Source organism: Cynocephalus volans, chromosome 10, assembly GCF_027409185.1.
Source record: "Cynocephalus volans isolate mCynVol1 chromosome 10, mCynVol1.pri, whole genome shotgun sequence".
Taxonomy (NCBI): domain Eukaryota; kingdom Metazoa; phylum Chordata; class Mammalia; order Dermoptera; family Cynocephalidae; genus Cynocephalus; species Cynocephalus volans.
The window spans coordinates 113,279,793-113,295,247 of NC_084469.1; the positions used below are offsets into that span (position 1 = coordinate 113,279,793).

The 15,455-nt window shown below is 47.1% G+C and overlaps 1 protein-coding gene across 3 annotated transcripts in view; it reads right to left on the reverse strand.

The window, feature by feature from the left end:
- ZC3H18 (zinc finger CCCH-type containing 18) overlaps window positions 1-15,455 on the reverse strand; it is a 61,565-nt gene that overhangs the window by 25,554 nt on the left and 20,556 nt on the right. For all 3 annotated transcript variants that reach the window (XM_063111988.1, XM_063111986.1, XM_063111987.1), the window contains 5 exons: window positions 10,140-10,288; window positions 9,714-9,806; window positions 8,576-8,733; window positions 1,666-1,783; window positions 3-265 (listed from right to left, as the gene is read on the reverse strand). In XM_063111988.1, the coding sequence (XP_062968058.1) occupies window positions 3-265; window positions 1,666-1,783; window positions 8,576-8,733; window positions 9,714-9,806; window positions 10,140-10,288 (781 nt within the window). The remainder of the gene's footprint in view (window positions 1-2; window positions 266-1,665; window positions 1,784-8,575; window positions 8,734-9,713; window positions 9,807-10,139; window positions 10,289-15,455) is intronic.

Sequence of the window (15,455 nt, forward strand, 5' to 3'; positions counted from 1 at the left end):
ACCTGGGCGGCTGAGGGGAGCGGGGCTTCGGCTTCTCCTTCTCCTTCTCCCGCTCCTTCTCCCGGTCGCGCTCTCGGTGCTGTCTGTCCTTCTCGTCACGCTTGGCTCGCTCGCGCTCCCACTCCTCCTTCCTCCGCTGCCGCTCCTTGTCGCGCTCCCGCTCACGCTCCCGCTCCCGCTGCCGGCGCTCCCGCTCCCGGTCTCGCTCCCGCTCCCGCTCCCGCTCGCGCTGTCTGTTCTCTCTCTCTCTTTCTCTCTCCCTTTCCTTTATTAAAAAGCCAAACACACACACACAAGCTATGATGTTAATACTACAATGTAAACACTATTGTATCTCCTTAGAACACAATGTTAAAAAATGGATTACATCTAAATTAATGTGGCACACAACCTAACAGTGCCGTCATTCCAACCACTGACTCAAGACTGACTCAGGTTGAGAACTCTGCACCCATGGGCCGATGTGAACTGAGGACTGAGCTCTCCTGCTGAGTGACCTGGGCAAGATCCTCAGCCACTGCAGGGTGGAGGTGGCTGGGGCGCCTCGCAGGGCCAGGGCGCGCCTGCATGGCAAGGTGTACACGAAGCTCTCCACCCAACAGTGTCCGGAGCAGTGGGCGCCCGTGAAGCAGGCTCCTGTTTTTCTAGGACAACCTTCAAACACATCCTTGAGCTGACACTGCTTATCTATTCATTTGAGTATTAAAGCAAATACTCAAAGCTAAGACTGAATGAAGTCCAGTCACAGTATATCTGATGGGTGCTGGGCTTTAGACCGTCTCTGGGGACGTGCACTGTGCTCCCTGGCCTTCCTGCTGGCCCGCCCCTTGGACCCAGCAGGGAAGGAACGTGGAGGAGGGTGGCTCCCTGGGCTGCTCCTACTGGGACCCTGCAGCCCCACAACAACAAGGAAGCTGCTCTATAGGGGAGATGAGGCATGGGTGGTCCAAAGAAGGGGGTGTTTTCTGGAACTATAGGGGGTGCTCCACTCTCCACAAGCTCACCATCTGATGGGCTACTGGGGCAACCACCTCCCTTTGGTCCTAAAAAATCATGACTATGTCATTAAGTCACAGAACAAAAACTGCTCAGCTGCTTCTAACTGATCCAGGGGCAGCTTTTAATCTTAATTAGGGACTCAAAGTCTCAAGCACATATATTCATAAATACACTAACCTCTCAGAGGCTCCGACTGACTCAGGAGGAAATACCAATCAATACAGAACAGTGTTCTATTAGATCAATAAGGTGAGGCAGGCCCACAGGAACGTCCTTAAAAAGTCGACAAAATGCAGGAGAATGTGCCCTACAGTTGTAAATGTTACCACTGAAGAGCCTAAGAAGAGCAGTATGCTCAAGAGGGCGAAACACACTCCCTTGAAAACTTGAGTAATAACCTCATTAACAAATCTAATTTTTTTAAAAAACGAGTAAAACAAAGTTTAAAGAAAAAACGAGAAAAATAAGGTTTTCAGGAAAGTCCCTGTTCAAAGTACTACAAATTTAATTAGTGGATTTGAATCAGTCTTCCATAAAGAATAAATTTGGGCTTAAAATTAGTACATGTGCCAACAAAATAAGCTCACATAAAGTTCTACCAATAAAAAAGGGTAATTTTGATAATGAGACCAACGAAGTCCATATTTTCAGGTCTGTTATACTTACTCGGTAGTTATGATATGGTTCTGCATCTGTATATTGCACCCTGAAGTTCTCATACTGTCCACCACGCCAAAACCGCTCTATTTCGTAGTCATAATAAGGATCTGCATAAGGCTCAAGTCTGGAAAAAAAACACCAAAATTGTAAAGCTTATCACTTAGGAATATTAGTGCAAAAAAAAAAAAATTACATGTTAGTGCACACAATGCAACACCATATTGAGAAAACAATACACCATGACTAATTGGGGTTTATTCCAGGAATGCAAGATTGAATCAGGATTGGGAAACCTACTAATATACCACACATAAGGACAGACCTGAAGAGAAGTCAGAGGCTATACCCACAGATGACCATAATTCAATACCCACTCTTCACGAAAATACTTGAGAAGACAGGGATTGATACTTTCTTAATGTGATAAAAATGCAGAAGTAAAGCCAGCATCCTGCTTAATGGGGAAGTGGGAGAGCAATTTCCACGAGGACCAGGAGGCGACAAGATCCATGGCCTCCCCGATTGCCTGGTGGTGTGTGCAGGCAGCACCGATGCGGCTGGACAAGAGGATCCCAAACATGGCGAAGACCATGAAGAAAAGGAGTGAAGCATCTGCACTTAGAAATTGTCTGACAATGTGCGTAGAAACCCAGGGACCCAATTATAGAGCCATCTCAAAAGGACAGACAGAAAGGAGCTCAGTGAGGCTGGAAGAGGAGAAGCTGACACATAGAAATCAACGTCTTCATACATGCAGATGATGACCAGTGAGGAGACAGTAAATACAGAAAATAGCCAGAAATGTGCAGTGCCTATTCCTGAAAGACCCTGTGCTTGGGCAGAGTGGCCTGACTTCACCAACACATCAATTCTTCCTACACTGATTTATAAATTTAAAGCAATCCCAGGAAAAACACCAATGAGCTTCTTTATGGAGCTAGACAAGCTGACACCCAAGTTCATACCAAATAGAAAGACAGACACACAAGCCCAGCTAAGAAAACCCTGGAAAAGACATGCCTTCTGAGGCCTCACAGCATCCTAAAAAGACTCTGTAATTAAACTGGTGTCATCGCGGCCTGTGAAGAAACACATGGCCAGTGGGAGAAAGCGGCAAGTCCAGAGACAGACACAAGGGCACAAAAGGAAGGTGGAATCTCACAGGGCAGAGGGGCACTTTCCACTGAACAGGGATGAGGTAACCCACTTACCCCAGGAAGGAGGTCAGACTGGAGCCCACTTCACGCACACACAAGAACAAACCCCACCTCCCACCGCAGGATGGCACGAGTCCACTCCGGACTTCCAGTGAGGGCCCTGGCTCAGTTCCTCCTCTCCCTGGGGCGGGGCAGAGGAGAGGGAAGTGTACACCGGCAACAGACTGGTCCCCAGAGGCTCCTCCAGGGTACTTCTCAGCTCCTGAACAATTCTCCCCTTTGGGTAGAAGGGCAAGAATGTGAGGCACACCTCCACGAGGCCGCAGCCCTGGGCAGCTGCTGACACCCTCGCGGCCACACCTCTTCACCGTCTGCACAGTCTGAAACTGCTGCTTTCTAGGAAAACTCTCCTCCAGTACTTCAAGTGCCACCAGCAAAAACTAACCTAAAGCTAGCTCTGCCAAATGACACAGCTTTTTTTCATTCCAAACAGCCAGACGTTGTTCAAACAATCCAGCTCACACAGTGCTCAAGCACTATCTGATTGTAACAATCAGTAAATAACTCGCAGGGGCTGTGGTGGTATGACACCATGCTACACAGAGATGAAAGGGAGAAAATGAGCTTCCTGAAACAGTCTCTGACAGCGAAAACACAAAAACCACCACAACACAAAATCCATCGAGACTCCAGACACCTTTTTCCAGAATGGGCATGACAGCGCGCATCCCTAACGGGCTGTGCAGCAAGTTCACTTGTGGGAAACAGTGCTGAAGCAGGATGAAAAAGGCCTCTTTCTGCAGGGCCTCTGGGCATTGCAGGACAGCTGAGTCACAGACACAGGGAGCCCACTGGATGAGCAGGCAGCATATGCCCAGCCCGGCTCCCTTGGAACCTGCCAGGCGACAGGGCTCCATTCTGTGGGAACATGTCAACATGCTACCGGGAGACGTAACCACACTAACAATGGAATCCTCAGGCACTGCCTAGGAAAATCCTGAAAAACAACAGAAAAGAACTTGGAGGGATATATGTTTAATTCATTTAATCTGAAAACAAATCCTACTGAACAGTATTGTAGTCTGCACAAACACTTCCCAAACCGTTTTAGGGAATCCAAACTGTGAACGGGCCTTCTGAGAAAAGGGTTCCACGGTCAGGGTTCCACTGGGCAAGCTGTCTTGCGGTCAGCAGGCCTCATGGACTCCCCACTCCAAGAGTCTTTGATTAAACAGCCAGCACACACATGGCCTCCTGCCTCCGCATAGCGGGTGGATATGCACACGTGTAATTTGCATCTCAGACCAGACCCACCACACCCTAGGGCTCTGGGCAGCAGCTGCAGACTCAGCACCTCTCACTGGAGAGGAGGCCCAGAGTTCTGGGCAGACACGCCCACCAAGTGTAGCAGAGGTGGTTTCTGTCCACAGCCCCGCCCAGGAAGAGGAGAGGTAAGTGAAAAGTGTAGCCATCATAGAACGTGCAAGAATTAGAAATTTGGAGCTGGAAGCTTAGAGATCATTTAGTTTAATGGCTTCATTGCAAAGACGAGGAAACTGAGACCTAGAAAATAATCAATACTAGAAAAAATTCTAAAATACCTACTACAACCTACTTTTTTACCTAAGCGTTATGTAATATTACCCAATGAAACACACCTTGCATCAGCTTGATAAAGGTTGAAACTGCACCAGCTGAAGTCCAGAGCCAGGTGGAGGGTGGCTGCACTCCCCAGGAAGGTGGGAGGCAGAGAGCTGATGTGCCCTCTGTCTGCTGTGGAGACCCCAGGTAAAGAGGAAGATCACGGGCAGCTCACAAAGGGAGTAAAGGTCCTCTCCAATCGGCCTGGATGGTCTCCACCTGCCTGTTCTGATGCTAGCCACTGGGAGGGAACACAGGTGATAAGGTCCCCAAAGGCAGGCAGAGGCACCAGGCACCTACACACCATCCTGCGCTTGCTGGATGTGGGACGCGGGATCACCCACCTGCAGGGCAAGCCCTGCCTTACTCTTCAGGAAATCCAACCCTCCCACCCACTAACACGTGGGGCTTCACTAAAGGGCACCAGCAAATCCCAGGTACAAACCACTTGTAATAAACCACACAAGAGTCAGCATGTGTGAGTTCCTGATGGGCTCAGAGACCTGGTGCATCTAACACCTGGAAATAACATCTAATTCCTTTTCCTCCAACAGGGAAGGCAGAACTCATGTCAACAAGTTTTTCACTGAGCCAGGCAATGTGCTAGTCCACAGGGGATACAAAAGACAGACAGGCCAGGCTGCACACTGTCTTTCTGGGGAGGAAGGGGACAGCACTCTCTCAGTTAAGTGCCTGGGACACAGGAGGCACTCAGCCAGCATTCGACAAATCCATTGTCTGAGGAAAGGCATATGCTTTCTGAAAACTATTTCTGCTGGTCTCTCTGAATCCCACTTTGATGTACTGTCCAAAAGAGCAAAAAAGCCTGGCGCCCTAACTTTAGAATAGCTGTGCTGAGTCACTTTCTGGGCTGCAAGACATGATGTGGGAGCCAGCGAGGGGGCACGGTCCCAGATGCTGGGTGTGTGGCCTGACAGCATGACCCTGATCTAATAAGATGCTCTGTTCACGATGGTACTACACTGCCCATAACCTTATTCCTCATGGGTGACACACTGGGCACACTGGGGTCCCTTATGTCTTCCGGATCACATTGCACTGCTAGAGTTGTGGTCTCGGTACAGTGTCCCTAGCAGCCTTATGCAGGGATGACATTTCTTGACGTCTTCCATGCATGAGGTTTCACAAGTCAGATGGCATCTGAATAAAGTGCTGCAGGTGGTGAAAAGGAACTTTTAAAGCCATGAATTGGGGTGTGTCTGTCTAGAAAGGCATTATTTCTACTAAGTGATCCTGCTAGGTGAATTCTAGTTCCAAAAAAGGTATAAAGAAAAAACAATCTTCTTGTCGTTTGCACAATATCAGCATATTTCCTTAAGAGTTCTTGAACGGTCCCATGTTCCACTGGTTGTACAATTAGATACTTAATTCTCGATAGCAACAAAACTCTGATGGCACTAAGGAAGCTCTACGTGACAATTACTCAGGCTCTGCCTATTCTCAAAACTGAACATCAGGGGAAAAAGTAGTGGTACATTCAGAGTCTATGTCCTTGGGATGACCTGAAATCACAGTGGTTCTGAAATTCAATATGCATCAGAATTACCTGGAGGGCTTGTTGAAAACAGACTGTTGGCTCCACTCTCCCTAGAATTCCTACTGTCAGTCAGAGGTGAGACCTGAAAGTCTGCAATTTCCACAAGTTTCTAGGTGACACTGCTCCTGCTGGTCCAGGGAACCATGCATGGATAGCCACAGCTCTGAATCAGTTCTACTCTCTTTCCTCACCTGTGCAGCAGGGATACAACCCTGAGGAGGCATGACGCAGCGCTGAAATGGGTAAGGAGCACCTGGTGCAGGACCCCGGTAAAGCAGAGCTGTAAAGACCCAATCCTTCTGAGCCTCACTACCAGTGTGGCTCCTGAGCACTCCCCCCCCCCCCCCCACACACACTCAGCAGAGCACCTCCTTGCTTTGCTGGCAGTTCCAAGGGATGGTGGCCCACAGCGGGTCTGGAGGGACTGGCAAGGCTGGGGTGAGTCAGACACACCCCATCCTATCCTCCTGCCTGTTCCCACAAGCAGCACACATGCTGGACTTCTGCACCAGCAGTGGCATTCCCCTCCCTCTCCCAGGACCAGCCTCATTGCCCTCTGGGCAAGCTGGCACCCCTTCCTCAGTGGTCTGAGTCCTAGCCCTACCAGGCCCTCCTCCCTGCTTTGAAGCTGTAACAGCTCCAAGTTACACTGGTTCCTCCACAGTGCAAAGAAGAGCTCTTTCTGCCTCTGCCATCACTTGGTCAACATGTCTTCCCATTCAACAAGCTCTGTTAATACAACCAGGTAGTCTCCATCTCCTGTTGGGACCCTCACTGACATGGTTTTCCTAGAGGTGGCCATCAGGAACAGCCCGGAGGCTGTTCCCAGAGGTCCCCACTCATTGGGTCTTGGGTGAAGCCTGCCACAAAAGCCCCCAGGTTAACTGATGCACAAAGCGATATTAAAAAAATAAACAAAACACAAACAGAAGCAAAAACCTGGCTCTAAGAAAACCTCAGACCTGTATGGAGGCTTTAGAATTTGAGAGCCCTGCAGCATAGACACTTGCTCCTGGCAGCGAAGGCACAGAGCAAGAGGCCAGTTTTTGTCACCTGGCACCAAGACACAGGGGAAGGACTAGCTGTTTCTGCAACCAAGGCTGATGCACAAAATGTACCCATGGAAGTTCCTCCATAGACCTGAGAGCCACTGGACACTAACATGCGCACAGAGGGCACTCCCAAAGACTTCAGCAACCTCTGAGCTGCTCAGTATCAGGTACATCTCAGTCCCTGTTCTAGGAACTGGAAATAGTGTCAAGGATCAATCCTAAGGTTCTAAAACCCCTTCTTTCCCTGCTGAAAATAACCATACACATTTACAGCGTACTCTGTACTTTTCAAATTGCTCCACACACACTAGTTCCTGGGACTCTCACAAACACCCTCCAAGGGAGGAACGACAAAACCATCACCTGCATTGTTCATGGTACACAAGAAAATACTGAGGCCTCCAGACCTTCTGCAGTATGCCCACAGTGCTCCTGCAGACAGCAGAGCCCAGACTAAGTTCTGACTCAAACACTCCTTTCTGTGATCTGACATTATCCACATGCAGAATTTAATCAGAAAATGTATAAGTTTTAACATCCTTAAATCTCTACCCCTTCAACCTCTGAGCTGTCACCTGCCACGATAGGTGTGAACCACAGGAGCTCCCTTCCCCACTTTCCTGCAGGTGGCAAGCTCGGGGGAGCACAGACGGAACATGAAGGACTTGAGAACAGCTGGTAAGGCGTAGTCAACGTGATGGAATCCTGAAATGCAAGCACCAAACGCGCACCTATTTTCTGCATCTTTCACCATCACTTCGGCCAGAAATCATAGCGATTACAATTTTATAACAGCAAACATAAATGCCAAAAGTGATGCTACAAGAGTAAGGTGATACCAGAGACAATTCAGACCACTGACTGGATTCAAATTTAGTTCCCGTGACCTGGTCCCACATTGCACTGGCTCCGCAGGCAGACACTTGCACGTGCCCACTCCTCAAGGGTGAGTTGTACAAAGCTGTGTTTACCCAACAGCAGGAGCGGGAGAAGAGAGTGGCACGTTCTGTACCACACAATTCCCAAAGACCTGCTTATGCTCCTCAGCCCACGTATGACTTCTATAATTATTTTTTAGAGACCAGCAGTACACGTCTGGGAGAGGAAACGATGAGGAGGGCCCAGCCTCCACGCTCTTGGATTGTAATGACAAACTCTGCATGCTTCCTGGCTCCTGGGTCATGTGGGGAGGATTGGGGCCACAGGAAAATGGGGCTCCTGGGGCTTTAAGGACAGCTGTGAAAACTCTTAGAGCCTGTAGAAACCACAAACCACGACACAGAGGTAAAACATTTCCTTCACAGAAGCAAAAAACTGAGAAAAGTTGATAGCAAGAAGGAAGTCTGAATTATTTCGGGGACGTCACTCGATTCCAGCAGAGTGGATGGGCAGCAGCCCTGAGTGCACCCTGGGGACCTGTGTGGCCGCTCTCTCCAGGGCACAGGCCTTGCACAGGGGACAACCAATTCTCTTTCAAAAGGGAAGGAAGAGGCAGAGCTATTCCTTACGCTGTATCTCTGACATCTCTTGGGACCCGAGAATTCCAATCTCGGAAAACTTCGTTTTCTTTGTCAAACTCCCGTTCGTCTTCACCAATGGTCACTGTAAACCTTTTCTCCTCAAAATCAGGCTCCTGTTCTTTTCGAATGGTTGCTTTTTTTAAAACCTACCATTGTAAGAAGAAAGAAGTCAGCATGTAGTCAGAGCACTCAGAGTCACTGTTAGGGAACACAAAGGGCGGGTCTGAGGGATGGCAGCGGCCCGCAGGAGTGGCAGGACTGCCAGTGCAGCAGGGGCAGGCACAGGGCTCGGTCATCTTGCTGGGGAGCAGCGCATGTTTGCGCCCACCTCTGCACATGAAACTGCCTGCTGAGCCATGCCATGAGATCACTGATGCTCAAGTGAGGTACGGTGCAGTTTTGACACTTCCTATAAATAGTCTTGGAACTGAGCCCCATCCAGAGCTGAGGATGGGGTACACTGAGCAGGAGCATGTGAAGTAGCTGAAGACTCCGAGGGAAGGAGGAGTGAGGAGGAGACACTGGGCCCACCCGTCACCTCCCCAGAGCAACCAACGTCAGGGGCTGAGAAGGCAGGGTGGGGACCAGCAGACTCTGGTCTGCTGATTGCAAGCCCGGACATCGAGGGTCAGGGTGGGCCTGGAGTGAGGAAGTGGGTAGCAAGGGGAGGCCCGAAAGAGCCCTGGGGTCTCTCCAGGAACAGCAGACGCTAGCCTCAGGAAGGCAGGTAGTGGGCCCTGGGAGAGCAGCATGGGTTCCATAGCAGGCTCTTAGGGGTGTGTGGGGGGGTGTGCTCTGAGCAGCTGGAGTCTGCACCCCATGCTTCTGGGCAGCACCAGCTGGGATGGGATCTGACACTGTCCAAGCCACACAAAGACAGTGGGTCTGTCCTGGATTGTGCCTTCCTGGCCTACTGGGTTTTGCCTGTGACCTAGACTACCTCTGAGAGATAGTGAGACATCATCTTCCATTCTTTACCTCTTAAAAGAAACCACAGAAATATATCCCTAACTTCAGAGGCTTCGGTGAGTTTTCCACTACTGTCTTTGGAGCAAAAAAATGCCAGTTTTGTACAAAGACCACCACTAGTACTTTTCTTCCCAGGTTTTCTGCGGAATTCTGTTACCTCCTTCGCATGCCGGAGTCCTCGTTCCCAGGCACTCTCTGTTGGGGGTTCTGGAGGGGGTGGAGGCAAAATTTCATCAACTACTGGCCCACCCTATTAAAAAACGAAAAGGGAAAAGTTGAGAAAGCAAGTAAAACTTTAAAATCTACACAGAAACAGGGAAGCAAAAACATCAACTAAAGCAGGAGTCAGCCATACAACAGCCTGCTCTCTCTTCTCACCAAGCCTGACCACGCCCCCGGGAGGTCTAGGGCTACTGCCACACGGGGACAACAGAAGCATCTGAAAAGGCGGCACTGTGATGCTCCTATGGCACAAAATGCCTTTTCCATGAGGCGTTATTAACTTGTCCTAAGCTTGAGATTCAACAACAGAGCTCAGATGTCCGATGTGCTAGCAATTAAAGAAGAAGAGGCGTTCACGCACCCAAGGGTTGGCAGGCATCAGTGGGTGAGGTCCGAGAGGCGGGGCACCGTTAGGCGGGAAAGGGTCGGCTTTGGTGATTAGGGAGTAGTTCCCCTTGTCGTTCACTCCAGGGTGTATAAACCTACAATTCATTCCCCAGGTACAGTTCCCTATGGAAACAAAAGTCAGGTCAGAAAGGTCGAGGACAGCCTAGCTGCACATGGGCAGCAGCAGGGGTGACGGCCACAGTGTTTACTGAGGATGTAGGCTGTGCCCGGCAGTGAGCTTCGTGCCCTCACAGTGACTGAGCTGGAAGGCGGGGGCACGCCTGGAGAGGCCCAAGGCCAGGTGGCTGCGGTTGTCCTGGCCTCCAACTCCCTCCATGTGGCTGGGTGGTGCTCACATGCACGGGAGGCCCACGGCAGGCCCAAGCCGCTGGTTCAGCCTGGGGCACTCCCATGGGACAGAACTTCGTAAAGGGCTCCTGATGGGGCACCGGGGACTGCGGGTCAGGGGAAACATGGCCCCAGTTTCAGAGTCACTTGATACAGTCCACACATATCAAGTGTCTGAATAATTTCCCCCTTAAAACGGAAAAGTACAAGCCTGGTCCCAGCCAGGCCAGGGCTCTCAGCTGGCTGCTTCTTGCAGGCCCACACTGGGCGAGATTTTTATTCTGACTCAGAAAACACTCACACTGAAACAAATCAATGAGGAGCGTAACAGTGATCAGAATTCTACAAGTTTGTCCCAGGGTAATCTCTACCACCTCTGTAATCTGCATTTCTCTTACCAAAAATCTCACAAACCATTTCAAGACATTTCTGGTACTTAAAAAATGTGTTAAGTGGAAAATACTTTGACAATTATAATAAATTGGACTTTGACAACTTGATTATAAATAACAATCAAAAACTGTCATCTTCAGCAACAGAAAACCAGGATTATTAAATAAAGGAAACCGTTTTTCAATGCAGAATGTAAAATATCTAAATTTTTAGTTCAATTAGTAAGACACCTTTCTAAAATTTAATTTTTTGAATAGGTAATATATATACATGGTTCAAAAACAAATATGGCATATAGTGTACAAGTAGTTTTTCAAAACATCCTCAATGGGTTAACATATAGATTTTAAATCATTTAAAAATATACTCAATCCTAAACATGACATTCCATTTGAATGTTTCTGTTGACAAGTTGTGTTTTTCCTTATACAATCGGCCCTCCATATCTGTGAGGCCTGCAACCAAGGACTCGACCAACCACAGATTAAAAATAAGGGGAAAAAACTGTGTCTGTGCTGAACACGCACAGCCTTCTTTTCCTGTCATCGTTCCCTATATGATCCAGCATGACAGCCACTCCACAGCACCACACTGCGTTAGGTCTCGCGAGCCATCTAGAGATGGTTCAAAGTGCACAGGAAGATGTGTGTGAGTTATGTGCAAATACTGTGCCACTTCATCAGAGAAAGGTCCTGGAACCAATCCCCTGCGCACACCAAGGGACAATGGTAAAATATAAATTAAGCAGAAATGATCTTTTGGTAGTTAGGAAAATGCCAAATTTTACCTTTACACATTATGAATACTTAAGCTTGCATTAAAACCAATTCAATAAACACAATAATAGCGTATTGATCTAAATTAAATACGAAATTAAAATTAAAATTGCTTCAGGGCCGGCCTGTGGCTCACTTGGGAGAGTGTGGTGCTGAAAATTAAAATTGCTTCTCCAGGAATGCAAAAATGACAAAATAATCTTTAAAATTCCTAAAAGTGTTTAAGACATCACATATAAGTCAAAGGAGGCTGGGAAATGTCACTCTGCAGGAGCTCAGGATCCCTGAGTCTCAGAGAGGTTCAAAGAAAAAGACTGTAGCCACACACCAGCAGATGTCTTCAAGTTTGACTGACAATATTCATATTGTATCCAGCATCACTCAGATAGTTTAACAAGTAACAAAAGCTCACTGTAAAAAAAGTGAAAGTGCAGAAAAGAGCGAACAAAATAAACCGCAGCTTTTCTGTAATTTTTCCAAACACAAAAGTATGTCTGGGTGGTGGGTAAGTGGGCATCTGACATTTTCTGCTCTTTTCTGTATTTACAAAATTTTCAAAACAAAACAAAACATCATCCACAAGTCCACTGTCAAGAAAAGATCTTTCATCACTCACACTGGCACTGGCAGGGGATGAAAGAGGGACAGGGGATGAAAAGAAACCAGCGAGCAACAGGGAACGCAGGTGTGTCCCAAGGAGGCAGACACCATGCTCACCCTGGGGGTGCTGAGCCAGGCCCCTGCTGAGCCCGGTCTTGAGCCCCCGTCACCAAAGTGAAGGGAAGATGGCTCCAGGAAGGAATGTGGTTGGTCTACATGTATGACTAGGACAGATGTCCAGCAAATGTTAGGCAAATGAACAAAAGGAATGTTGTAATCCCACTAACCTTTTTAAAAGTGAGTTTTTATCTATGCAGTAAAAAGTGTGGAACCTTTTTCTACAAAAATTGTTGGGACTGTGTTAGGAGAAAGACTTGTATCTTTTGTTTCCTTGACACTGTTGGCACATATTACTTTCATAATTAAAAAAAGTATTTTGTGTTTAAAAAAAAAAAAGGGAAAAAAATACTCCAGGAAAGGAAGCAAAGATAAAGATCTTTTGGTTTTAAAATTGTACGATCTCATTGGATTCCCGCACTAGCCAGCTGCCAAAACCAAAAAAATTTTAAAAACCCAATTGTGTGACCTTCTGGTTCTAAACAGAACTTCACAAACACAAAATGTATGTGGATGGTGATTCTAACTGTATAAACAATAGACAGTTAAAAAGGCTTACAATTAATCATGCAAGGACTCTATCTGGATATGGATGCCAGCCAGAAGGGGACAGGAGAAAAGGAAACTGTCCAGGGTGGGTGAGACGACAGTATCTTCACTTCTGAAATTTCTAAGTCCTGTTTTTAGCACATGGGGCCTCGATGGCATGATAGCATCCTTTTTCCTAACCGGACAGTGGCACATCAGCAATTGTTTTATTCTTGTATTAACTTTACCTGTGTAAGCACTGTACTGTTTTATAGGAAAATACTATAATATTTTAAGAGGGAGAAAGAGAGGGGATATTCATAAAATTCTGATTACAGTATACTGTTATAACTGTTCTATTTTATTATTGGCTTTTGCTGCTAATCTCTTACTATGCCTAACTGATAAGTTTAAGCTTTAACAGAGGTACACATATATAGAAAAAACACAGCATATATAGGGTTTGGTACTGGCTGTGGTTTTAGACATCCACTGGGTGTCTTGGAATGTATTCTCCGCAAATTAAGGCGGACTACTATACATTGAAAAACCTAGAGCTGGTCCCTCCCAGAAATCAAGGAAATTAAACACAGAGATGACAGAGAAAGCTATCTGCATTCATGCTGCAGCAGCTGCTGGTCACCACCTACACATCCAACCAACCCGAGGGGAGCCACCTCTTCCAGTGGGCAGGGACATCGGGAGAGCAAGCACCCAGTGTCTGTGAGTGTGTGCGAGCTCACAGTGTGCTAGGTCCAGGAACGCCATCAGATTTTTAAATCTTTGGTTTGTTGTTGGGCTGGTTACCAGCGCAGTGCGGTGCTAACGTCCCACAGCCGCGCGGCACTGCGTGTGCGATGCATCCCTCTGGAAAAGCTGAAGTCATTTTCTTTCTTTTTTTTTTTCGTGACCGGCACTCAGCCAGTGAGTGCACCAGTCATTCCTATATAGGATCCGAACCCGCGGCGGGAGCGTCGGCCGCGCTCCTAGCGCAGCACGCTACCGAGTGCGCCACGGGCTCGGCCCTGAAGTCATTTTCTAATAGCTCTCCATTTTCCATGCAAACTAATCAGTTCACACTAGAATTTTAAACCAGAATTTCTGTCAAAATGGTCTTATTTAAGTATTCCCTTGTCCCCTTTCTTGTTTGTCTGAATAACTCAGAATAGGCAATAAATATAGAGATTATCAATACAAAATAAAGTTTAAAGTGCCTCATGATTTTCAAAAAATACTTTATGAAAGGAAGGCAAAATATATAAAACTCTAGTAATCAAATCTTATGGACAAACCTAAGAAGATTGACAAATCCATGTTCTAACAGGCCTGAGACCCAGTGAACCACCACACATTATAGGCACTAACAACATAGCCCAAAGGACTAGAGGAACTCCCTTCCACATCTCACAGAGAACCATAACAGTGACTAGCAGGAAACCACAGTCCCATCTACAGCAGTGAGACTCCGAGATGTTCTAACTCTTAAGGAATACGCGCATCACAACGGGTGAAAGAACTGAAGTAACTGCTGGGCTGCTTCTCTGCAAGTAATGGAGCCTTGGAATTGGAAGTTCTCTACTGCATTATAAATTAAAAGACAAATTTAAAGATAATTCATTAATATATTTAAAAATAACAAGAAATCCAAAATACGGTTATTTTAAAAATATTTGGTGGAAAGAGCAGCATTATTCTTTTTGTAAATCTCTATAATGCTGACATATGCACAGAGGATGACTGTGTTCTCACATCTGCTTCTGCATTCAATTTGCTGTGATGGGTGCTTTTGGTGGAAGAAAGTGAAGGAAATCCAGCCTCACACAGACAGGTAGCTGGAAAGAGGAGGAGTGTTTTAACAGCGTTTTCAGATACTCTCAGACACTACACCAAACTGCAGAAGTGAAGGTTTCTTAACAGTAAGCAGCCATGAGGAGTCTATCACTGAACTTTCAAAATCTGATCAAACCCACTGGTCCATCCTTCATTTTCAACAGCCCTCTCAACAGGCAGGATTCTGTAACACCAGACAATGGTCACTTGGAGAAGTCATTACATACTAGGAAGTTGTTGAGTTTACGGTTGCAGACATAAATTTTACAAAAGTCTCATTTTCACGTAAGAGTGAGTCTCATTTTCATGTCAACATTGCTAACGGACACCATCCATTGTTCTTCCAGGGCAGGCTCACTTCGTTCCTGCTGAGGACCTGGGTCCCATCAAATGGCGTGGCTGTCCCTTGCTCTTTTGCCTACACGCGGTGCTTAGTCCCTCCAGACCATTGGGCTTCAGTGTGGGGCATGGGGTCCATTCCATGCCTGCCACAGATGTATACTGAGGGGTCTTACTGGGGTGAAATGCTCTAAAATTGGATTGTGGTTATGGCTGTGCAACTTGGCAAATTTACTAAAAACCACTGAACTGTACACTTAAAATGGGTGAATTTTATGGCATGTAAGTTATACCTCAATAAAGTTAAAAAAAAAAAAAAAAAAAGACCTGAGCTGATCGGTTAGGTCAGTTGGTTAGAG